The following is a 26,220-nucleotide window of genomic DNA, read 5'->3' on the forward strand; positions in this document are numbered from 1 at the left end:
AAACATCAATGATGAGAGAGAATCCTTGATTGGTTGCCTCCTGAATGCTCTCCACTGGGGATCGAGCCTGCAACCCAGGCATGTGCCCTTGACTGGAATCAAACCTGGGACCCTTTGGTCTGCAGACTGACACTTTATCCACTTAGCCAAACTGGCTAGGGCCAATACATAATTATTTATTAACTACTAGGAGCCCAGCGTGGTGCTGCCCACCCTCGAGTCGCCCTGCCTCCCTCTCCGGCCCTTGAAGCAGCCATGGTCAACGCTGATCAGACCCTTCTCTAGTGCAGGTGCGTGGAGGCCCCTGCCATCCCACCCCAAATGCTCCACCCGCAACCTCCTGTCTGGTTGACCTGTTACGGCATCCCGGTTAATTAGCATATTCCTCTATTATCTATATAGATAGTCATCATGCTGTACATTAGTTCTCCAGAACTTAATCATCTTATAACTGAAAGTTTGTACCCTTTGATCAATCTTTTTCCCCCACCTCCCAGCTCTGGTAACCACCATTCACTCTGTTACTAAGAGTTTGACTTAGTTTTGTTTCGAAGATTCCAGACATAAGTGAGATTATGCATATTTGTCTATCTGTGTCTGGTTTATTTCACTTACCATAATTTCCTCCAGGTTCACTCAGTTATGCAAATGTCAGGATTTCCTTTTTTTAAAAGTTGATGTGAAAAATAATATGCTCCTTTTGACCTTCAGAAAAATAAAATATTTGTCACTTCCTGGGTCAAGGTTTTGAGCATCATATAAATCTCAGAAGAGCCGTAGCTGGTTTGACTCAGTGGTTAGAGTGTCGGCCTGCAGACTGAAGGGTCTCTGGTTAAAGTCCAGTCAAGGGCATGCACTTCGGTTGCAGACTCTATCCCTGGTCCTCGTTGGAGTGTGTGCAGAAGGCAACCAATCAATAAGTCTCACTCACATTGGTATTCTTTCTCTCTGTCTTTCCCCCTCCCTTCTACTCTGAAAATCAATGGAGAAAAATATCCTCGGGTAAGAATTAACAATAAATCCTAGAAGAAAACATAGATAATAAAATCTCAAACATCTCACATAGCAGAATTTTTGCCAATACATCTCAGAGGGCATGAGAAACAAAGGAAAAAAATAAACAAATGAGACTACATCAAACTTAAAAAGCTTCTGCACAGCAAAAGAAACTGTCTTCTACATGTAAAGGGAACCCATTATATGGGAGAATATGTTTGCCAATGATGCATCAGATAAGGGGTTAATATCCAATATATATAAAGAATTCACACAACTCAACAAAAGGAAGACAAAGAACCCAATTAAAAAATGGTGAAAAGACCTGAATAGACACTTCTCTAAAGAGGACATGGAATGAATGAGACATGAAAAATGCTCAGTGCCACTAATCAGAGATGCAAATTAAAACTGCAACGAGCCAAAACCGGTTTGGCTCAGTGCATAGAGCGTCAGCCTGCGGACTGAAGGGTCCCAGGTTTGATTCTGGTCAAGGGCATGTACCTTGGTTGTGGGCTCATCCCCAGTAGGGGGTATGCAAGAGGCAGCTGATCAATGACTCATTGATGTTTCTAACTCTATACCTCTGTCCCTTCCTCTCTGTAAAAAAATCAATAAAATATATTTAAAAACAAACAAACAAACACAAAAAAACACCCGAGTTATCACCTCCCACTTGCCGTAATAGTTAACCTTAAATCAGTAAATCAACAACAAGTGCTGTTGGGAATGCAGACTGGTGCAACCTCTGTGGAAAACAGTGTGGAGATTCCTCAAAAGAAATTGAAAGTTGAACTTTCCTTTTTTGTTTTTTGTTTTAATATGTCTGTTGATTTCAGAGAGAGAGAGAGAGAGAGAGAGAGAGAGAGAGAGAGAGAGAGAGAGAGAAACATAAATGATGAGAGAGAATCATCAGTTGTCTGCCTCCTGTGTCCCTCCTATTGGGGATGGAACTGCAACCGGGGCATGTTCCCTGACCGAGTAGCGAATGCCACCTGGCTCATGCATCAATGCTGATCAGGCTGAAACTTCCTTTTGACCCAGTTACCCCACTTCTGGGAATATATCCTAAAGTCCCAAATCACCAGTCAGAAACAATTTATACACCCCATTTTTAATAGTGGTGTTCCCATAGCGAAGATCTGGAAGCAGCCAAGTGCCATCAGTAGACGAGTGGATAAAAATCTGTGGCACATGGACACAATGGAACACTGTCTATATCTGTAAAAGCCCAGCGAACCTTATGGAGGAGCAACCAGACGACCAGTCATATGATGTGCACTGGCCACCAGGGGGCAGACACTCAAAAGGCAAAAGCTGTCTCCTAGTGGTCAGTGTCTGGGAGCATCGTTCAGCCAGAAGCTGGGCTCACGGCTGATGAGCGCGCTGGCGGGAGAAAGGCCTCTGGGACAGTGCTAAGGAGCGAGCAGGCGGGTGGTTATGAGTGAGATATCCTGGATTGCGAGAGGATGTCCAACTGCCTGTTTAGGCCCAATCAGGCCTATACTGGCAGTCAGACATCCCCTGAGGGTCCCAGATTGCAAAAGGGTGCCGATCGGGCTGAGGGGACCTCCCCCCCCCCCCCCCCTTGCTGTGCACAAATTCCATGCATCAGGCCTCCAGTACATTTATAAAAAAGGTTCTCTCACCCTTTGAGATAACCTGGAGAGTATTATGCTAAGCCAGTCAGAGAGAGACAAATATCACATGATCTTACTTATATGTCGAATTTAATGAACAAAATAAACTGACTAGCACATAGGTTCAGAGACATGGAAGCATGCAACAGACTGACAGATCTCAGAGGGAGGGGCATGGTCAGGAAGAGAATAACCAAAGGACTTATATAGTGTGTGCATAGCCCATGGTCACAGACAATACGTATTGTGGTGAAGGCCTGGGGTGAAGTGGGGGCTGGGTGAAGGGAAAAATAGGGGACATCAGTAATACCCTCAACAATAAAAATAAAAATTTAAAAAGCCTATGGACCCTTGTTCTCATGGTTCACACATATATACACTAGCACTTTGTTTTCAACTGTTTATTTCACATGTGTCAAACACAAGGCCCGCGGGCCAAATCCAGCCCGCCAGGCCTTGCAGTGTGGCCCGCACCGCGCTGTCATCACTGCACTCCGCTGTCAGTTTATGACATTGTCAGTTTATGACTGTTCAGTAAACCATTCGGCCCACGATTTAGGCTGGATTTTAGATTTTGGCCCCTTCTCTGATTGAGTTCGACACCCCTAGTTTATTTGATAACTGGATTAATCATAAGAGGGTCATATAGCGGGGGAGGGAGGGAGGCATTGGAGAACTCCAGTGTCATTCCCCCTTCATTTTAAGGATTTGTCATAACCTGTTTTCCTGTGTTAGGATGCAACATGATCAAAGAACACAGTTCTAGTGTCGGAACAGATTTTAGCTTCCTATGACCCACAGGTGTGTGCTTTAAAAATGTAGATATTTAGGCTTACTATCTATGAAAAAAGAAAGTAAAATTAGCATGTGTTATTAGTTACAACAATTTTAATATTCTGAGAGTACCCACACAGTTCTTTATAATACTTTATTTCTTGAGTTGGATCATCAAGCCAGTAATGGTTATATATTTATGTGTATAAATTATGACCCGTGTATGTTAATCTTTTAAACATTACAAGTATTAGTAAGGGTGTTGAATATTTACTGTGTTCCTTATACTGGTTGTACACAGTTCCACCTATTGTTTATGGCTGATTGGGAAAAATACTGAAGTTATTTCTGCATGGAATATATCAGCCACTTCATTTTAGCATTGGTTGGCATATGTAGTAAAAAAAAATTTAGTTTAGATATTTGATTTTAGTAGATGAAAGCAAATGTAGATGGTTGGAGCAAGAAGGGAGGGATAACATGGAAACACACCAATACTCATTTAAGAAAAAATAAGATTTTACGTATTTTTTAAAGAATAGCTTATTAATTTTTTTTTTTTTTTTTTTTTTTTTTTAAGAGAGAGAAGAAAGGAGAGAGATGGAAAGGGAAACATCCATGGATTGCCACTTGCAAGCCTGAAACCCAGGCATGTGTGCTTGACTGGGAATTGAATTGGCACCCTCCTGGTGCATGGGATGATATCTAACCAACTAAGCCATATCAGCCAGGTCCAACCAAGATTGTATATTTTTTAGAAGCCCCAAACAAATGTTGCATTCTAAGTCCAGAGATTCACTTTATAATTATAAATTTGTAGCTGTTTTACATTATCATGCTGTTTATTCTCTTTTATTATATCACTAGAGGCCCAATGCATGAAATTCATGCACTGAGGTGAGGTGTCCTTCAGCCCGGCCTACGCCCTCTCATAGTCTGGGACCCCTTGCTCCTTACCGCCCGCCTGCTTGCTGCTCCCTACCACTTGGCTCGCTGGTCCTTAGTTGTCCCAGAGGTTCCCACCACCTGTGCTGCACTTGCCAGCCTTGAGTCTGGCTTCTGGCAGAGTGGCACTCCCCCTGTGGGAGTGCACTGACCACTAGGGGGCAGCTCCGACATTGAGCATCTGCCCCCTGGTGGTCAGTTCATAGCAACCAGTCATTTCACTATTCGTTTGATTTGTATATTTTAGGGCTTTATTATATAGGATAGGATATTGAATGTGAACTGTAAATGAAAAATGAAATTTAAAAAAGAACCAAATAAAATTTTAGACCTGAAAAATCTTTAATTTATATATACTAGAGGCACGTTGCAGGAAGATTCCTGCAAGAATAAGAATTCTGGTCAAGAGCATGTACCTTGATTGTGGGCACATCCCCAGAAGGGGGTGTGCAGGAGGCAGCTGATCAATATTTCTAATATCCCTCTCCCTCTCTGTAAAAAATCAATAAAATATATGAAGAAGAAGAAGAAGAAGAAGAAGAAGAAGAAGGCGGCGGCGGCTTCCGTGGGCCTATTCCTTCAAGAATACAGCTTCCTGCGGCTGGAGTGAAGCAGAGAAGGCTTCACTCCCTTCTCTGCTACCTCGCTCTCTTCTGCAATGCTTGGCTTCCTTCTACACTGTCTTCAGTCTGCATATGCAAATTAACTCCCATCTTTGTTGGGTTAATTTGCATTCTTGCTCCTGATTGGCTGGTGGGCATAGTGGAGGGATGGTCAATTTGCATGTTTCTCTTTTATTAGTGTAGATTTTTAATTCTCACCTGAGGATGTGATTTTTTTTTTAATATATTTTTTATTTGTTTTTTTATAGAGAGGAAAAGTTAGAAACATTGATCAGCTGCCTCCCACACTGGGAGGTGTGTAGGAGGCAGAAGTCTGATTAACTCTATCCTATATAATGAGAGGAATATGCTAATTAGCCAGGATACCCTCACGGATAATGTCTGGCAGGAATGGGTGGGCGTGGTTGTGTGCCACACAAGGCTGGGCACGTGAGGCTGCATCAAATAAAATAAAATGCATTCAAGCCCTAACTGGTTTGGCTCAGTGGATAGAGCATTGGCATACGGACTGAAAGGTCCCAGGTTTGATTCCAGTCAAGGACATGTACCTTGTTGTGGGCACATCCCCAGTGGGAGGTGTGCAGGAGGCAGCTGGTCGATGTTTCTCTCATCGATGTTTCTAATTCTCTATCCATCTCCCTCTCTGTAAAAAAAAAAAAAAAAATCAATAAAAAGTATATATTTAAGAAAGAATATTTATATTCGCTGGCAAGAAGATCCCAGAGTTTATTCTCTTTTTAATCCTGATTTTCGCAGCTTACTTTTTTTTGTTCGATTCCATCAAGGGCACATGACTGAGTTTCGGGCTCGATCCCCAGTAGGGGTGTGCAGGAGGCAGCCAATCAGTGATTCTCTTTCATCATTGATGTTTCTCTGAAATCAATAAAAATTGATTTTTTTTGTAGTTTCATATGACTCAAATATTTGAAGGTGTTACCTCAAAGGATTAGCTAAACTGTATGTGCAATTGCTGGGCCCTCAATACTTTACCCTGGGCATGGCAGAAGTGTAGTTGTGGAGAAGTTGGTTGTGTGGTGGTTGGAGTCTCAAAAATGTTCCTAGATTATGAAATTCTGTTTGGGTTATTCACACTTTGAGGGTGGCTTAGTTTGACCATATTATAAGATTCTCTGAAGAGCATCTAGCGAGGTATGCTGCTTTGAAAGATGAGGAAGATGGATCTTATTATAGGGTTGGTCTTGACTTCTGTGAAACTCACATATTCACAGTAAACAACCTTTTGAATACTGAATTTTATTATTTTCAAGTTGTTGCATCTGGGCATTGTGGTTTCTGCCCCTGTCAATTGGAAGGGCTCCTAGACATCTGGGGACCTGAGATGTTTGCATGGGCACCCTCTAGGGTTGGCATTTCTTTTACGGGAATAACCCCTTCTACTTCCCAGCTGTCCTTGTATTGTATCCTTTTAGGAGGGGTAGTACTAGGTGGTGTGCAGCCCAATGGGCTAATTCTTTTTAAATTTTTTTTATTGATTTCAGAGAGGAAGGGAGAGGAAGAGAGAGAAACATCAATGATGAAAGAGAATCACTGATTGGCTGCCTCCTGCACACCCCTACTGGGGATCGAGCCCGAAACCCAGTCATGTGCCCTTGATGGAATCGAACCTGGGACCCTTCAGTCCACAAGCTGATGCTCTATCCACTGAGCCAAATCCGCTAGGGCTGGCTAATTCTTGCTCTGGCAATTTTGAGAACATGTGGGAACTGTCACATATATAAAGTTGTTACTTAGGTGATAGAATGGGAGAAAAGAGAACGTTTTGGCATTTTAGAGTTAGTAACTATAGAAAGCAGCTATCACTCCTGAGACAAAACAAAGGTTGAACTTATAAAATTCAGAAACCTGGGAGAAGTAGCCCCAGCTGGGATCCAGACCTCTAGGGAGTGTGGTAATTAGTTTAAGCTGTGTCTCTCGGTGTGAGAGAAACTGCAATATGGGTGAATGTGCTACATTGATGTTGGGTGGTGTGCACAGGCATCTCATGGGCCCAAGAAGCCCTGAAGATGAAAGTCCCCTCTTGCAGCTTCCCTTTAGCAACCGCCTCCACCCCCCTCCCCCACACACACATCTGCAGAGTTTAACAGGAAGTACATGGCAAAGCAGAAATGTGGTTTGCAGAGTACGACCCCCAGAGTCATAAGTGAAAGAAAATTACATTACATCTGGCACAGATATAAATTTCCCAGTGTGGAGGGTTTTAAAAAGGTGTATATTTTTATTGATTTCAGAGAGGAAGTGGGTGGGTGGGGGGGAGAGAAACATCAACGAGAGAATCATTTATTGGCTACCTCCTCCTCACATCCCCAGTAGAAAGTTGAGCCCCCAACTCTGGGCACGTGCCCTAACTAGGAATCCAGCCATGACCTCCTGGTTCATAGGTTGACTTTCAACCACTGAACCTCACTGGTCGGGCCCAGTATAGAAGTTTTAAAGATAGAAAGCTGTCTGATCACCTGACCCCCCTTTTGAGATGTGGCAGTACTTGACTTGCCTTCAGCTCTGCAGAATTAGAAATTTTATAGGGTTTTTATTATTTATTTATTTATTTATTTATTTTTATATTTTATTGATTTTTTACAGAGAGGAAGGGAGAGGGACAGAGAGTCAGAAACATCGATGAGAGAGAAACATCGATCAGCTGCCTCTTGCACACCCCCTACTGGGGATGTGCCCGCAACCAAGGTACATGCCCTTGACCGGAATCAAACCTGGGACCTTTCAGTCCGCAGGCTGACGCTCTATCCACTGAGCCAAACCAGTTTTGGCTTTATAGGGTTTTTAAAAATGTTTGTTTTTATTTTGAAGGACCCTTCCCCCCACTCCGTTGCTTGACTGTCAGCTGTTTTATTATTTTTTTAAAGTGAATTATGGTGTATATTATAAATAAATGTTTTTGTTCTAAATCAGTTGAATCTTTCCCCTAGTTGATTGGGCCAGCTCTCAAATCTCAAGACAGAACTATGTGCCTTCAAGTTAGGATATTAGGGAAGAGAGTAGGATTAGAGAGAGAAAAGGCCAAGGGATTTAGGCAGATGGTGTCCTTAGAGTTTACCCTTCCCCCCATCCTTGGTGACTCCCTCTGCATTAACTCTAAGGACACTTATACTATCAGAACAAATTAAGAAACCTTTTCTGATTTTAGCTCTCATCCACCTTTTTTAGTGGTAATCCTTGGTCTTTAACATGAATACATAAATATAAATACTGCTGGATGCTGAAGGTTCCAAGTTCTAGCTGTGAAATGTGAAAAGAGCCCTTGACTCCTATTCTGTGTTCTGACACTTGATAAAATTTGTTGCACATTTCCAAATAGTGTTTTCAGAAGTGGTTCTGAGGATTAAATGCAACATGTATGTGAACATTCAACTCAGTTTTAAGGATTAATCCACATGTCAGTCATTAACCTTGGAGTTCCTTTTTTTTTTTTTTTTTTTTAATGTTTTATTGATTTTAGAGAGGGAGAAAGAGAAACATTGTTCGGCTGCTTCCCACACACACCCCAACCAAAATTGAGCCCTTATGTGTCCTGGGAGTAAATTCAACATAAAATAAATACTAATAAAAGTTCTAAAAAGTCCACCAATTGCAAGCATTTTTCAAGTTTAGTGATTTTATTAAGATGAGTTTAGCAATAAATGGCCATAAGCCACCTTATTGGCTCTTGGTATTTTTTCCCTCTCTTTCTTCCCATTCCTGCATTGCTCTGTTGCTCAAAAATTCGAATTCCTGGTCAAATAGTAGAGCTCCTGCCCTCAAATCTCAAAAGTGTTCAGGTGAATAAAGAGCCCTGCCTTCCAAAATGAAGACCTAATGCCTTCCCTCAATAAGCTTTAGATGCACATTGCACATTTTTTTCCTTTTAAATTAACTCAATACTAAGGTGTAATTTACATACAATTAAGTGTATCCATTTAAGATTTAGAAATGTCATCTATTCCAGCACAACACTAAAAGATAATACTGTTGGAAGGATGTTTTCATTTTATATAGAGGGGATATTTTTTTCCTGGTGTTACACATTATATTTACAGCCTCTTTTCCCCATTGGCTTTGATGTGATCATTATTTCTGGAAGTGTACCTTTGAGCCCATAGCCAGTTTTTACTGTGAATAAATTCCAGTTATTTAATGATTTTGTAATCTCTTATTTTTATTTAGGTGCAGTTTTACAAAATACCTTACCAGCTCACATTACTAGTAAGCCTATAGTCTAGCATTCATATTATTTAAATGCATTGTTTCAGGGACTCCGGCCATTACATGAAGTGGATGAATTTGACCCACTATTACTGTACACAGAATTCTATCACATAATACGTTTGCCTCAGTATGTATATTTGTGCTTATTTCATTTATGCAGGCATACAATGTCTTATTGCACTTAAAAAACACTTGAGTTGTTTTTTATAAATTGAAGGCAAGACCCTCCCAGCAAAAAGATTATGGCTTGCTCTATTAAGAGACTCACTTTATTGATACAGTCTGAAATTGAACTCACAATGTCTCCAAGGTATACTGTATTAAAAATCTGAGTTGTCTGGGTCCTTTCCTCCTCTGAATCAGTAGTACAGGACAAAATTATCCTCTGAGATTACAGAAGAATAAAAAAATCTACTGAGTTTTGTACTCCAGCTGGATTTTAAGATTATTTAACTTTCAAACCAAGTTGATAGTCTGTGAAATATTAAAATTTCTAAGCTTGTGTTAATTTGGTTTCTTGAGTTTCATTTAAAATTCTAAAAACTTTGAGGTAAAGGACTAATTTTTAATATACTAACCAGTTAGTACTGAGCAAATGATCATCATCAAAGCTGTCTAGTGGACAAAAGAACCTTAAGCCCGGTATCTCTACTGCCTAGTTTTTAGTGTACAACCTTTAGGAAAGATATCAAAGCCAAGGCTTTTGAGCAAAAGTATGCAATATTTGTGAATATTTGGAATTTTAAAAAGTCCCTTTTTTCTACATACCCCTGCCATTTACAGCCACCATCTGGCTCTGTAAAGCCTTGGGCCTAGTGTTTTTGGAAGTTCTTGAAGTTATTTCTATTCATTCGACTGATATGGAATGTATGATGCTCTGTAGAGCTCAGCATTGGGGCTGAAAACATTAGACCTGGGCCTTGGCCTATGCAGTGTTTCCCAAACTTTTGACATATGTGTACCCTTCTATAATTTTCGTAACGCTGAGTACTCCTCCTACTCATGAGAATGTAGAATTAGGCGCAGCTAAGCACGGTGCAGTGCATATCCCCACCAAACTGGTACAACACATACCCCCACCAAACTCTTCCCATACCCCGGGGGGTACACGTACCACACTTTGGGAAACACTGGCCTAGTGGAAGTTTGCCCTCTACTGTGAAATTAGCTCCCTCTGAAATGACTCTTAAACTAGGTAGAAGTTCTTTGATAAAGAGGTCAGCTGGCTTTAGTGCTCTCCTCCTCTGACCCCATTTAATCCCAAAGAGATAATTTAGCTTCTTAACACCCCCCCCCCCTCTCTCTCTCTCACACACACACACACACACACACACACACACACACACACAAATTATTATCTCTTACTGTTTCTTCACTTTCATTAATTAGTAGTTCAGACTTTGTATTTTTAGAAAGAATTGTTGAGGACCTAGAACCTCTTCTTAGTGCTGTCTAAGGTAAACTAACTACTGCTGTTCTCTCCAGAATGGAGCCTTCTTTTGTAGTTTAGCTTTTGATGCCCAGGTCAGGGTACATGCCTGGGTTGTGGGCTTGATTCCCAGTAGGGGGCATGCAGAAGGCAGCTGATCTGATGGGTGATTCTCATCATTGATGGTTTCTCTCTCCCTTCCTCTCTGAAATGAATAAAAACATTTAAAAAAAAAAACAATTTTTTATATTTTATTTACTTTAATAAAACTGTATACTTCTTAAGGTGCAATCCCAAAAGAAAAGGGGAAGGATGATATTGTGACTTAAATTAATTGACCTCTTTCATAAAACACTTAATTGTGATTATGAAGGACTGAAAATAGCCCTTCTTTAACTTCTATGCTGTTACTGTCATGCCAAACATTTGACATTTACTGTCTTTTTGTTAACTGTCTTTTTATATCCCATTGAGATTAGGAAAACAAGCTTTGAAGCCAGACTGAATAGAGCCCAATAGCCTGGATTTCCATCTTGGCTCTGCCATTTGCTAACTTTGATGATACTCTTAAGTGACCCTCTTTCTTCTTTTCCTCATTTGTAAAATGGGTATGAGGAATAAAAAGTTAATGATACATTTAGAGCACTTAAGTCAGTGTTTGGCACTGTTTTTATTATTAATTGGACTTCTATTGAGTTTTTTGCATATCTGGGTATAGTACTTCATAATTTCATAGAAACCCTGACTTAAAGGAATTTACAGACTAATACTGGGAAGGGAAGGAAAAGAAACACAGAGTACAATATAACCTGATATGTTCAGTAGGGCAGAATAATTGTGGGTGGGGAGAGGATGAAGGGGTTGGAGAGAGAGACAAATCAAGGAATTCAGTCTAACAGTTTTCCTTGTTAAAGGCACAGTTTGTTAGTAGGATTTTCAGATTTTTGTCCATTTGTGGGTCATTGGAATAATCTTAAGTGCCATTCCTGGGTTGGAAGTTAACCAACTAACACAGCAGATATGCATTTATTCATTGAACAAACATTTATAGCACTTTCCACCACCACATGCTAGCTGGAGTTGCCATCTTCAAATAGTTTAGGATCTGACAAGTAAACCAACAATTATGTGATAGTTTTAGGAGTTGTGGTAATGCACAGTAAATTGGAAGTACAGGGGAGACAGTTCAGGTCTGAGAAGCAATTTGGTTAGATACTTAGCCTTTTGGAAGTCCCTGTCTGATTTCCACATCTCCATTCTTTTCATGAACTACACAGGAGCATTGATTTGGTTTTGGGGTGAGGGGTAAATTAGAACAGAGATTTCTAGCCCATGTTGTCCTATTCTGTCTCTTGGAATACAGGGTACTTTCCTGTTCAAGTTAGTGAATTAGGGTAAAATAACTTATGAGTGTCAGTTTTTTCATTTGCAAAGGAAATGGGGTTGAAATAAGTAGATGTTGTCTAATGTCCACTAGAGGGTGGTGTGGATTGTAAAAATTAAAACCAGTCCTCAACCCTCACACCTTAATTTTATCATGAGGTTGCCTTGTTTCAGTTAATTTTTGTCGAAGCATTTTTTTTAATTTCTACAAATATTTTCAATATTTGTGACTAACAAACAAAAGCAAATATACTCATCTCTGTTACAGTGATTCAAATGTACTGACATTACTTTTTGTATAGAATTTTTTTGAGGGGAAAATAGTGATAATTTAAAGTTTTTCTAACAAATTTTTCTCACTATATAAGCTAAGTTCTTCTTAATGATCTCTAGGTAACTTCATTATAACAGGATTGTTTTGTGATTTAACTAGACTAACCCCACGTGGCTATTGAGCAGTTGAAATGTGGCTAGTTGGAATTGAAGTGTTGTAAGTATAAATTACACATGGTATTTTGAATGCTTATATTGATTACAGGTTGAAATGATACTATTTTGAATTACCCATCTCTTTTTACTTTATAATGTGACTATTAGAAAATGTAAAATATGTGGCTTGCATTATATTTTTGTTGGATAACACTGCTATAGAGTAAAGCATTCATCAACCATTTCTGTCATGGTGTACCTCTAGCTTGCCTTATGACTTATAAGTAAGTAGTATAGTTAGAAAATTGAGGACAACTTTGGTTCTCTTTCTAATCCCAACCAGAATACATGCAGTCAATTCTATAATGAGATATATAATGGGATATGATGGGATATGATATGTGTGTGTGTGTGTGTGTGTGTGTGTGTGTATAATATCTCCTACCTAATAAAAGAGTAATATGCAAATTAACCATCACTCAGCTACGCCCACCAGCCAATCAGAGCAAATATGCAAATTAACCCCAACCAAGATGGCTGCCACTGCAGAGAACAGGAGGGAGGCTTGGGTTTTCTGGCAATGTAGGAAGCCAAGCTTTCCACATACCTGGTCCTGGCCTCCACTCAAGGATACAAAGTTTCACTATAGAAGATAAATCCCAAGAAAAATGGCAGCACGGAGCTGGAGAGAGCAGGCTAGGGTTGCCTCTGGTGATGGAGGAAGCCAAACTTTCTACCTGCCCAGGCTACAAAGTTCCAGTTATAGAAGGTGAATTAACCCCAAGAGAAATGGCTGTGCCATGGAGCGAGCAGAAGGTTTGGCTCCACTCCAGGCTACAAAGTTTCAATTGTAGAAGATAAATATATTCCAGATACTAGGGCTTCCGCTTGGGTTGCAGGAGGGCGTGGCTGGCCTGCAAACCACAGCAGGCCCCTGGCCCAGGCCACCCAATGCCCCAAGGGAACCCCCATCCTGATCTGGGACACCCTCAGGGCGAACCAGCTGGCCCCCACCTGAGCACCAGGCCTCTATTCTAATAAAAGAATAATATGCAGATTAGCCATCACTCCAACATACAAGATCAAGATAGCTCCCCCTGTGTGGTCAAAAATCCTGCCCCAATGTGGACACAAGATGGCCAGCAGGGGAGGGTAGTTGGAGGGGGACCAGACCTGCAAGAGAGGGCAGTTGGGGGCAATCAAGCCTGCAGGGGAGGGCAGTTAGAGGTGACCAGGTCGGCAGAGGAGGGAAGTTGGTGGCAAACAGGCTGGCAGGGGAGCAGTTAGACATCAGTCAGGCTGGCATGGGAGTGGTTAGGGGGTGATCAGGCTGGCGGGCAGAAGTGGTTAGAGGCAATTAGGAAGGCAGGCAGGCAAGGAGTTGGGAGCCAGCAGTCCTGGATTGTGAGAGGGATCCCAGATTGGAGAGGGTGCAAGCTGGGCTGAGGGACCTCCTCCCCATGCACAAATTTCGTCCACTGGGCTTCTAGTATATATATATATAATTATATATAGATATAATTATATATAGATATAATTATATATATATATATATATATATATATATATATATATATATATATAAAATAATATTATATAAAATTCATTGTGTTAAGCAAAATTGTGTGTTATAAAAAAATGTTAGGGGTACTCAAAAACGTCATTGGTAACATTTAAAAATGTCCACTCACATATACAGGGTGAACTTCTAGATACTTTCAAATAGTTTACAGTTGTATATAATGAAAATTTGACTTTTGCTTTATTTGTAAAGGAGTCCCTGTTTGTTAATATTTTAGAATCATTTAAAAGATGTAGACAGAGTAGCTATCATTTGAGGAATCTCTCAATTTTGACTTATTTTTATGATAAAATTAATAATTATTGATTGAGTCAGCTTTTGGGTGAGATGAACTACAATATCTACATTTGGCATTATATTAGTCATATATTTCAGTTTTGTTTCAGATAATATTTTTTATTTTACTTTTATTTTTGTTGACACTGTTATAGATGTCACCATCTCTCCCCCTCTCCCCTCAACCCCTACCCTTTTGCCCACCTCCATACATCTCCTGCCCCCCTTTCCCTCTGGCCATCACCATACACTATTGTCTGTGTCTGTGGATTATGCATATATGTTCTTTGGCTAATCCCTTCACCTTTTTTTTCAGAATATTTTTTTTAAAATATATTTTATTGATTTTACACAGAGAGGAATTGAGAGGGACAGAGAGTTAGAAACGTCGATGAGAGAGAAACACCGACCAGCTGCTTCTTGCACACCCCCCACTGGGGATGTGCCCGTAACCAAGGTACATGCCCCCGACTGGAATCGAACCTGGGGCCTTTCAGTCCGCAGACCGATGCTCTACCGCTGAGCCAAACCGGTCCCGGCTTTTTTCAGAATATTTTAAATGGAGAACAACCTAATTGCTATACAGATGATGTGTTGGGGATATATATATATATATATATATATATATATATATATATATATATATAAATTATAAACTGGACCAACTTTTTTTATACGAAATTACCATTCTTTCTAAGACTGGTAATTATTTACCTAAAAAGTCACTGCTTAATTCAATCCTTACCTTACAAAATGTATGAGAAATCTATTTCTCACAGTCTGGAGGCTGGGAGTCTGAGACCATGGTGCTGCCATGCTTGGAGGGCCACCAATTGTTAATGAACTTAAAAATGGGAAAAGTACTAGTTAATGGGGTTTAGTTGACAAGTGTTGTAATATACTTTAGTATAATTCTGAGATTTGCTTTTCTAATCACAATAAATCTATTGATAATCAGATCAGTTTGACAGTTAGATATTTCTTTTTAAAGTATTTGCAACATGAACTGTTGTATACATTCTGTGAGATGGGACAGTTTCCTTGAGACTTAATCTTGTTGCCACTTAAATCCATACTCTGTGTACTTCCTTTTCTACTTCATATGCATATATATATATATATATTGATTGCAGAGAGGAAGGGAGAGGGAGAGAAACATCAATGATGAGAGAGAATCATTAATCAGCCGCCTCCTACCAGCCCCCTAGTACAGTTGCGGTGTGCTGGGAGCAGGAATTGAACTGTGACCTCCTGATTTATAGGTTGACACTCAACCACTAAGCCACACTGGCTGGGCAGCTTTTCTACTTCTTAGTAATCAATGTCCTTTAACATAGTCTACAGTGCTTTCTGCTGCATGACTTATACTCAGTTCTGCTAGGATTCCGTTTTAGGATTACAATATGCAACTAAGGGTTATTCTGTTTTCACTAAAACAAATGCTGTTACTTAATAAATTTTGACATTTGTTAAATTGTATTTTGTTCTTAACCTACATTCCTTTTTAGTTGGTTATATAAGATTATGGCCTTCTTATATGATCCATTTGTCAAGTCCTTTACAATGTTATTATTTCATTTGATCTTCATAGAAACTGTATGAGAAGTAATGTTAACTGTATAGATGAAGCTGAGACTCTGAGAAATGTAAATTAGTTGCTCAAAAATATAGTTCAACAATGCAGTTAGGAATTTGAACTTGTTACTTCTAGACTTGAAAAAAAATCATACTGTATTTCACTGTCTTTCTACCAAAGAGAAATATAAAACTAGAAGGTGTTCTACAGTTAACCCTGTGTTGAATAGTAGCAGGAAGGATTTTATTTCCTATCTAGTTTTTGCCTTTTTAGGGGAGGGAAATCAACACCAATTTCTGTGGGTGAGACTTGTCCATTTGGTTTGGATTTGATTCTTTTCCCCTCCTATAATTTATGCTGTGGGTTATTTGACTACAGTGCCATGTAGTCAAGTAATTATGCATCTCTTTATTGTATCAAAATCCATTAGAACTTGAGAGCATATCAAACTATTTCAAAAAGTCTTTCATACCTAAAAGCTTATTCTAGAATGTGTTCCAATTAAATCTTAACAATTTGATCAGGCCATGTGAAATGTTTAATATATACATTTTTTTAGAAAGACCATCTGATTTTGAGGGTGAACTGAAGATGAAATGATTGCTGTGTCTGTCTTGCTGACAGTGTACTGAGAGTGATGTTGAAGCTATTTTGGGGTATGATCTTGGAGGCCTTCTGGAAGCTTTTTATAGCTTTGAACAGAGCTGCTACTATTTTGTGTAATCAGGGAGTGGTGTTTTGGGGCTCTTGGAACTCAGCTTTATCTTTTTTTCAGTTTTACTCCTTATGACATTTAAAAAATATGAAGACCTGGAGCAAAACAAAAGGTTAGAAATGAGAGGTCAAAATAAAAGGAATTTTAGCATCCAGTTAAAAAGACCGGCCTCTTGTTCTAGCTACATACTGGAGGACTTCCCAAGATGGGAGAGGCTTCATTATTGGCCTCTTGAGATTTTTAATGCTATAAAAAACGTTTTACTTTCAACCTACAGGACATTTTCCTGAATGTGATTTACAGTATTTTAGCTTTCATTGCCACATTTAAGACAAAACATAGTCTTGAATTAATGTACTAAAGGCATTACTTTAAGTGGCTATGACTTTAACACATTCCGAGGAAGGAGTTGATTTTATATTGCATCTTGTGACTTTCAGTATATGACTGCTGACAGGTTTTTTTGTTTTGTTTGTTTTAGTATATGAACTGTAGGCTGTAGAACAAAATGGTATCAGGTGTATAATTTTTTTCAAAGCAAAAGCAGTGTAAATATAGTGTTCACATTCATTTTTTTTATATCTAAAAGCATAGGTTTAGTTGTGTTCTAAATGTTTAGTACTACATTTTGCTTATTCAAAATGTTGAAAATCTATTACTAATATATATAATACACATACTGTTGTCAGTTTGTATATTGAATGTTAACACTTTTCTGGGTAGAAATAATTTATAAATAGACGTTAGATTATTTCTTCCCACACCTGAAATTATCCTTTTGTTTTCTTCCTATGAAGTGCACATCCTGCTGTGAATAACACTGCTTTAAGGTTAATGGTGAAATTCTCTCCTGGCCAGCATGGGTCAGTGGTTGAGCATCGACTTATGAATCAAAAGGTCATGGTTTGATTCCTGGTCAGGGCACATGCCTGTGTTGTGGGTCTGATCCGCAGGGAGGTAGCCAATCAGTGATTCTTTCTCATCATTGATGTTTCTGTCCCTCTCCCTTTCTCTCTGAAATAGAAACATATTTTAAAAAGAAGATGACATTCTGAGTTTATTCCTTGTTCTTTAAAATATAAAATAGATTCATAATTCAAGTATTTATTGTACATCTATTGTTATAGGCACTCTTTCAAATGCTGAAAAATGAAGCAGTAAATAAACCATGCAAATCTCTCCTTTTATGGCACTTTCATTTCTATTTAAGTGATATATATGTAATATTTAGTAGTGCTGAGGAGATAAAGTAGGGGAACAAGGATAGGGAGGACTTAGGGTAATATTCGGCTTTTGCAGCTTCAATCATGGGAGATTTTACTGAGAAAACAGATTAGAATGAAGATCTTAGGAGATGAGGAAGTAAACCATATAGAAATTTGGAAAGAAGAGCGAATGCAAAGCCCCTGAGGGAGGAGTGTGCCTAGCAGATGAAGAACTAGAAAGAAGCTAGTCTGGCTTGATCACAGTGGGTGAGATTGGGGGTAGGGTGTGGAAAGCATAGCTAAAGATGAGTGAAAAGATCATTTAAACTTTAAATTTTAAAGCCTCTTGGGGGGGGGTGTATTATAATGACTTCGGGTTTATTTCAAAGTTCAAACTAACAAAATTTGTTGATCAGGTTAAATGTGTGGGGTATGAAGAAAAAGGTGGATCAGTTGGAATGATGGGTCTGTGTTAACTGATCTGAGGAAGGCTTTGCTAGTAGGAACAGGTTGAAGGTGATAGTCGTGCTAAGTTTGGGATGCTTATTAGATATTTAAACTCTTTGCACTCCGATGTCCCCTCTGAGGGGACATCGGAATTCTAGCATATCACTCGGATGTCCCCTCTCAGGGGACATTGCAGTTCATTAGTGATTACGGGGAATTGAGTTATTTCAACGCAACTTTTTGAGACATGCATGTTTCCCTGAAGTTTTATCTTGAAATGGCACAAGAAATTAAATCAAAATATCGTAAAATTACTAAGATATATACAAGAAATGTCAGCGGGTTTTGTGTCGGACGAGAACGTGGGATGCGTGCTCACGACGGTCCGAGCACTTTGTGACGCCACTTGAAAAGAGCGATAAGGGGAGTTTGTAGAAGAAAGGTCGGTTTTCGAACATAGCGTGCACTGTATAGTGAGATATATAAGTACAAATAAACAAGTCTACATCTGGAGGAAAAGATTTTCAAAGCTGAGCTCATTTTGGTTTGAAGCTTCGAGCAGTGCACATAGATCTAACGAGTGAGAAAATCGGAAAAGTGATTCTTTTCTTAGTGAATAAATTGTTTGGTGAAAGCTATTTTGGTAAATATCATCTTGTCAGTTAGTAATAACAATTAGAAACTTATACTGTACAAAATTATAAACAATAAAATTTTTTTTTTGCAAATATACATTCCTCGATGTCACCCAATTCATATAAGTCCAATATCATTATAATACGTTACTTGGTTCCAAAATTATACTAAATAATACGAGGGTCTGTAAATGCACGTTTCCGCCGCAAAGTAGCGTCGAGAGTAGCTGGTAGCCAATGTCCAGAATGGTTCGGAGTGCAAAGGGTAAAATGAGCTGTCAAGCAGGCAGTTATGAATAGAAGAGGCAAGATCGGGATAGATGTGTGCTGGATATGATTTTGGAGAAACTTCAAGTACAGAGTGTATTTAGTATAAATCAATTGTGCTAGATGAGATCACTACGGAAATGTATAGACAGGAAAGAAACCCTAGGATAGAGCCCTGGCACACTTCAGCTTTGGGGTGTTGGAGGGATTAGGGAGGAATCAGCTAGGAGGTTGCTGCCAGACAAATCTGAAAAGAGCACCCAGAGAGTTGTGGGTACAGGAAGCTAGATAAAGCCTTGTGAGGAGGCCTAGCCAGCTGGGTAAGATGTTATTTTAGGTCAAGAAAAATGAAGATTGCCCTAGCCAGCTTGGCTCAGTGGATAGAGCATCAGCCTGCAGACTGAAAGGTCCCAGGTTAGATTCCTGTCAAGGTCACATGCCTGAGTTGTGGGTTCAATCCCTAGTGGGGGGCATGCAGGAGGCAGCTGATCAATGATTCTCTCTCATCATTGATGTTTCTATCTCTCTCCCATCCTCTCTGAAATCAATAAAGAAATATTAAAAAAAGAAAAAGAAAAATGAAGATTAACACATTGGTCATTAGATTTAACTATGTGGGGAATCATTGGTGACTTTTTTATTTTTTTTATTTTTCTGTGCTCTTATCCAGACTTGGTGTTAGGTTTGTTTTTTGTTTTTAATTTCTTTATTGGTTAATTGTCCTCATCCCCCTATTCCCATCTGAACCCCTCCCCATGTATGCCCCCACCTCCCTGTTGTCCATGACCATTGGTTAGGCTTATATGCATGCATACAAGTCCTTTGGTTGATCTCTCCCCTTTCCTCCACTCTCTCCTGCCTTCCCTCTGAGGTTTGAGAGTCTGATCGATGCTTCCCTGTCACTTGGTCTGTTTTTGTTCTTCAGCTTATGTTGTTCATTATTTCCCTTAGATTGGTGAGATCATGTGATACAAGAAATACACTTATAAGAACAAAAATGAGATAAGCCATAATGATTACTTTCTGAGAGGCAAATGAATCAGTCTGTAGTGAGTTTCTTTCTGGCCAACAGTTTTTTTTGAGTCCCAATTTAATGTCGAACATTTCCTTGTGTGTACATGTCAGCCATGATATTTCACTTCTGGGTGGTGGACAAATGGTAGTGATGCAGGTCCAACTGTCTCTGGTTTGGTCCTGGGCATCCTTCAGCGGCACACAGCTACTGTCTGCTAGTATGGCAAGGTGTTGTCAGCGTCTTCCATCTCTGGACTGTTTCTCTTCTGTCTTCATGGCATTGGTGACTTTAATAAGCAGGTTAGTGGCTAAGCCTGATTGGAGAATTGTGCTCAAGATAGGAGGGGAGAGATTGGAATCAAGCAGGTATAGATAACTTGAAAGAGGAGTGAAATCATGAGGCAGTAGCTGGTAGGGAGTCAGGTCAAAGTCAGATTCTTCTCTTACTGGGAGAAACCACAGCAAGTTTGTACAGTTTAGAGAAAGACCCACTAAAAGGGGAAAAACATGATTTAGGAGAGGAAAGAGATGCTAGAGCAATGTCCATGAGTAGGTGAGGAGGAGTTAAGATCTAGTTCTTAAGAGGAGAGGTTGGCCTTAACCCAGAGTGATAGCCATTCCATCCATAGGGACAGGAGAAAAGGCAGAGCACAAATTTAAGGAGGTGTACAAATGCTACAGAGAAACTTCAGGAAGGTTTGGTTTTCTCATGAACTATTGAAAGCAGAGACATCAGCCAAAAGTGAGGATGAAGATGGAGAAGTCAGAGGTTTGGAGCAAGGAGGAAGAACGTTACAGTTTTTTCCGAGAGAAAACTAATATGATAGTTGGGGACCAATAAAGGTCCCTTTAAATTTTATCAATCTTAGAGACTTAATTGGCATGGTTGTATATTATGTTTCTCTAGACCTGATTAGGAGGGGAGATTTTCAGTGGCTTTAAAACTAATTTTACTTTTTAAACAACTTTTTTTTTTTTTTTTTTTTTTTTTAATATATTTTATTGATTTTTTTACAGAGAGGAAGGGAGAGAGATAGAGAGCTAGAAACGTCGATGAGAGAGAAACATCGACCAGCTGCCTCTTGCACATCCCCTACTGGGAATGTGCCCGCAACCAAGGTACATGCCCTTGACCGGAATTGAACCCGGGACCTTTCAGTCTGCAGACCGATGCTCTACCACTGAGCCAAACCGGTTTCGGCAACAACTTGGTTTTGGTAGAGTTTTAAAAGGCAAGTTGCCTTAGCTATGTGGTAATCCTAGTGTTATTTCCCTCTCCTCCCCTTTCCTTCTAAGTATAAAATCAGTTTCATTAGTCTAATTTATCATTAACATATTTGTAGACATTGTACCTGGCATGTATATGTCACCAGCATTTACTTGTAGTTGCAATAGCTGACTGATTATTTGGATGGCCTTTTCTGTGAACTTTGTGTTTTATAAGCTACATAAAAACCCCATCAGGAGATAGGAAAGGTTCAGTTATGTTCAATTTTAAGAGATGAGCTTTCTAGTTTTTACACAGGTGTCTAAATGACATTTGTTTCACAAATGTGTTATGTTTTTCTGTTGTAGGAAACCCAGCGTTTGCTGGCAGAACCAGTTCCCGGCATTAAAGCAGAACCAGATGAGAGCAACGCCCGTTATTTTCATGTGGTCATTGCTGGCCCCCAGGATTCCCCCTTTGAGGGAGGGACTTTTAAACTTGAACTATTCCTTCCAGAAGAATACCCAATGGCAGCACCTAAAGTACGTTTCATGACCAAAATTTATCATCCTAATGTAGACAAGTTGGGAAGAATATGTTTAGATATTTTGAAAGGTAAGTGTTACCATTATCATTATGCACTATTAAGATTTCTTCATTTTGTCTTAGGCATTCCATTTTGAGAATCTGTACATTATAATCTTGCCTTATCCAAAGACCACAGAGGTCTGTGGGAGGGCAGTGCGGCAGTTCTGGGGCTGGTTATCCCTGTTTGATCATTCTGGGCCTGTTGCCTTCATAGATAAGTGGTCCCCAGCACTGCAGATTCGCACAGTTCTGCTATCGATCCAGGCTTTGTTAAGTGCTCCCAATCCAGATGACCCATTAGCAAATGATGTAGCGGAGCAATGGAAGACCAACGAAGCCCAAGCCATAGAAACAGGTATTTAATATTCTCTTTTACACCATCTCCACTTTTTAAACATACCTGTACTACCTTTAAAAAAACTTCTTTTAGAGTCTTAACAAGAAAAAGGAAATATATATTAAAGGGAATAAATCAGATCCTGCTTATACTATGTAAATAAATACCTCTTAACAAAAGATTTTCACGCTCCATCTTATGACCTACTTACTACGTGACCCCCAAGTTTAAAGACAACATGTAATTGGGAGATGTTGGACTCCTGTGTAACCACGCCTAATTTAACAAATATTGACTGTCTACCATTCATCTAGCAAATACACAAAGGTAATGGAAAACTTTTGAACTCTTTGAGCTGTTTTTGCAAGCCATTTGATTAAATTACATTGGTTTATGTAGCTAGGGACTTTGAAATCAATAAGCTTTTTCTACAGATTATAACAGAATTAGTGGGGATCATTATATATCTAGAAATGAAGGTGACAAAAGGAGATAATTCTTTTCATTCTGTTGAATTTTGTAGAACTTTTGGGAATTAAACATATACTAATAGACAATCTTTCTGTCCTAGTCCAGATTATGAAAAATAGCATGAATTTAACAGATAATAACATGATATTTCCATAATTAATATCAGAGTGTTTGCTTACTTTCTGTAGAGCTTGGAAAGTAACATTGAACTAAGTAAAATAATTCCATGTTTGTTTTTGTCTACAGCTAGAGCATGGACTAGGCTATATGCCATGAATAATATTTAAATCGATCTGATCATCAAGTGTGCATCACTTCTCCTGTTCTGCCAAGACTTCTTCCTTTTTTGTTTGCATTTAATGGACACAGTCTTAGAAACATTACAGAATAAAAGCCCAGACATCTTCAGTCCTTTGGTGATTAAATGCACATTAGCAAATCTATGTCTTGTCCTGATTCACTGTTATAAAGCATGAGCAGAGGCTAGAAGTACCATCTGGACTGTTGTGAAACGTTTAAAAGCAGTGACCCCTCTCTGCTTTTATTCATTTCTCCCCATCATGGTTTAAGTATAAAGCACTGTGAATGAAGGTAGTTGTCAGGGTTAGCTGCAGGGGTGTGGGTGTTTTTTTGAGGGGGTAAGTAGTTTAATTTTAATTTTATGGGCTCCTTTCCCCCTTTTTATGGTGATCTAATTGCTTTGGTTAAATGCAGCTAACCAGTTCTTTAGAATATGCTCCCTAGCCAAGTCTAACTTTATTTAGATTCTGTAGGTGGACAAGCTTGATTATTTGAACCAAAATGGGAACATTAAACAAACACCATGGCCCTCACAAATAACATTGTGACTTTGCTGTCAAATGTAGAATCCCTCCTTCAAGAAAAGCTTGTGACCATTTTGTATGGCTTGTCTGGAAACTTCTGTAAATCTTATGTTTTAGTAAAATATTTTTTGTTATTCTACTTTGCCTTTGTACAGTTTATTTTACTGTGTTTATTTCATTTCCCCAATGTGACAATTGTATTTAAAAATTAAAACTAGTGAAATATTCTGTTTTGGTCTTTACCATCTGACAAGTAGAATGGTAAGTGGTGGATTATGCCAGTTTCTTTCCACTGATGCAAATTTGTGTTATGATATCACTGAATGGAGTATTTTTAAGTTCGTTGTGAGCATGCATAAAACATCCATATCTTAACATTTTTTTACCTCCTTGAAATTTGAAATAAATGTGTTTGTGTTGTCTGATTAGCTAGATGAGCATTGGTGTCTTGCCACAATGTTTGAAAATTACTGTACATGAGAGTCCCAGCAAATCAGCAGTGTGACTGACTTTGTGTAGGACTTTCCCATGTTGTGCCACATTTGTGACAGGCATTTGGGTTATGACCCTTTCCTTAGTTCTTGTCTGAAAACTTCATGTAATCACTGATGGTGTTATTAGGAAACACCAATCTGATAAGCATTTGGGATTTGCTGAGACATTTGAGTCTTCCTAATAGACCCAACGAGCAAATCTTAAGCTGCCAGTTTGCAGAAGTATCATCAGAAAGGCTTCATTTGAGAGTGTCAAATTCTCAATTACTTATTCTTATATTTATCCCGTTAGTATTTGCTATGGGAGCTCCTTTTATTCTTTAATTTGATATTCAGTAATTTTTTTCATCATTGACAGAGTCCTATGCCCTACAAAACTGTTCTTTCCCATACCTCTCTATATCTAATTCTGATTGTTGTTATTTTGAAGTCATCAATGTAGCCAGTTCTAAGTATGTATATGTTAACCTATGGGTTGGAACCCTTATCTCTTGCAGTTTCAAGGTAATGGATATTGTAGCCCATCTGAATTTCCCCCACTTTTAATCTCGTAACTTTTGGAGTTTCTTCAGAATGTGGTGTATTTTATTGTGCTCCTATGTAAGATGAAGAATTATCTATTAAAATTACATTTTCAACATACAAAAGTTTTTTATGGCTGGTAACTGGTATCCTACTGAGAAAATGCATTGCTTGGAAACAAATATAAGTTTAATTCAGAATAAAATTGCTTATAACCTGAATATTGTAAATTTAAAAACTATTCTTAGGCTATTAGAGAGTGTTTTAGAACTAAGGAAATAATCTTATTCTTGGGCTAAAATGAATATTCAAGGTGGCACTGCTCATGATGATAGCTAGTCTCATAGTGAGTTATAATTCTAAAATTATACATTTAAATCTATTGCACTATAAAAATCTGTCTAAAATAGGACATGTCTACTAAGTTTGTAATAGAAGTAATGAAATGGAATAATTCAGTTTTCATTTCAAATATATAAATTCCTAATGTCATGGCATCATGTTTTTTTCCTTTGTAAATTTGATGAATCCAGATTGTTTGGTAAAATCTGCTTTCTCAACCTTTGGATTGAAGCAAGAGTCAGTGTGTTCATTGAGCTTTCAGAGGATTTCAGGGAGAGGCCTACGCAGGGTTTGTAGCTGTCTGGATTTTCGGCCTATTTTTCTTGGCTTCCACAGTGTGGTTGGTTAAACATTTTAAATTCATTGCCAACATGAAAATTGGGAGATTTTAATAAAAATCCAGAATATTGGTAACTTGGTCTTACTATCTGGCAACAGAGGACATGACCCACCTTTGCATGTCACTGGCTGGGAGGAAGTGGCAGCCTTGTCCTCTTATCCAGTGGCTCTGCAGTTGGCTAAAGTCTCTCCTGCCTCCTAGCACACCTGCTTCTTTATGCAATCCTGTTTTCTTAAAAGTCTTTGACTTTGTAACTCCTAAGCTTAAGGAAACAATTTATTTGACAAATAAAAGTCTTTAATGTATGTTCAAGACCTATTTGTTGGGGATGAATAGAGCCTTTCTTTCCCTCATGGCTTTTTTTTAATAAGAAAATTTGCTGATTTTTATATATATATATATATATTGATTTTTTTTTTTTTTTTTTTTTTACAGAGAGGAAGGGAGAGGGACAGAGAGTCAGAAACATCGATGAGAGAGAAACATCAGCCAGCTGCCTCTTGCACACCCCCTACCGGGGGATCTGCCTGCAGCCAAGGTACATGCCCTTGACCGGCATCGAACCCGGAACCTTTCAGTCCACAGGCTGATTGAGCCAAACCGGTTTCGGCCCTTATGGCCTTTTTAATCTAATGAGGGAGGACAATGGATAAATAGTTGCAGCTGTCTTGGAGAAGGGAAATAAGTTCTTGGGAAGGCTGCTCTTCTGTAGTCCAGCCACATGAACACGTCCAGGCAGGGGCAACAGCATGTGCGAAGTCCTGGGAGCAAGAAGGAGGATCTGCATAAACCAGGTGTACCAGTTAATAATGTGGATTTTATAATGAAAGAAAACACCATAATTTCAAGAGAAACACCAAAAGTGCTTTATTCAAAGTAATGTCCATTGCTAGCTACACATTTCTGCCATCTTTCAGGTAATTTGTGGATACAGTCCC

At 39.0% G+C, this 26,220-nt stretch overlaps 1 protein-coding gene across 1 annotated transcript in view; it reads left to right on the plus strand.

The window, feature by feature from the left end:
* UBE2N (ubiquitin conjugating enzyme E2 N) overlaps positions 1 to 23,723 on the plus strand; it is a 39,679-nt gene extending 15,956 nt beyond the window's left edge. The window contains exons 2-4 of the mRNA XM_084880384.1: positions 21,733 to 21,979; positions 22,167 to 22,307; positions 23,007 to 23,723. Coding sequence (XP_084736510.1) covers positions 21,733 to 21,979; positions 22,167 to 22,307; positions 23,007 to 23,047 — 429 coding nt within the window. The 3' untranslated portion in view covers positions 23,048 to 23,723. The remainder of the gene's footprint in view (positions 1 to 21,732; positions 21,980 to 22,166; positions 22,308 to 23,006) is intronic.
* The last annotated feature ends 2,497 nt before the right edge of the window (positions 23,724 to 26,220 follow it).

Source organism: Pipistrellus hanaki (genome assembly GCF_964339955.1).
Source record: "Pipistrellus hanaki genome assembly, chromosome: 3".
Lineage (NCBI taxonomy): Eukaryota > Metazoa > Chordata > Mammalia > Chiroptera > Vespertilionidae > Pipistrellus > Pipistrellus hanaki.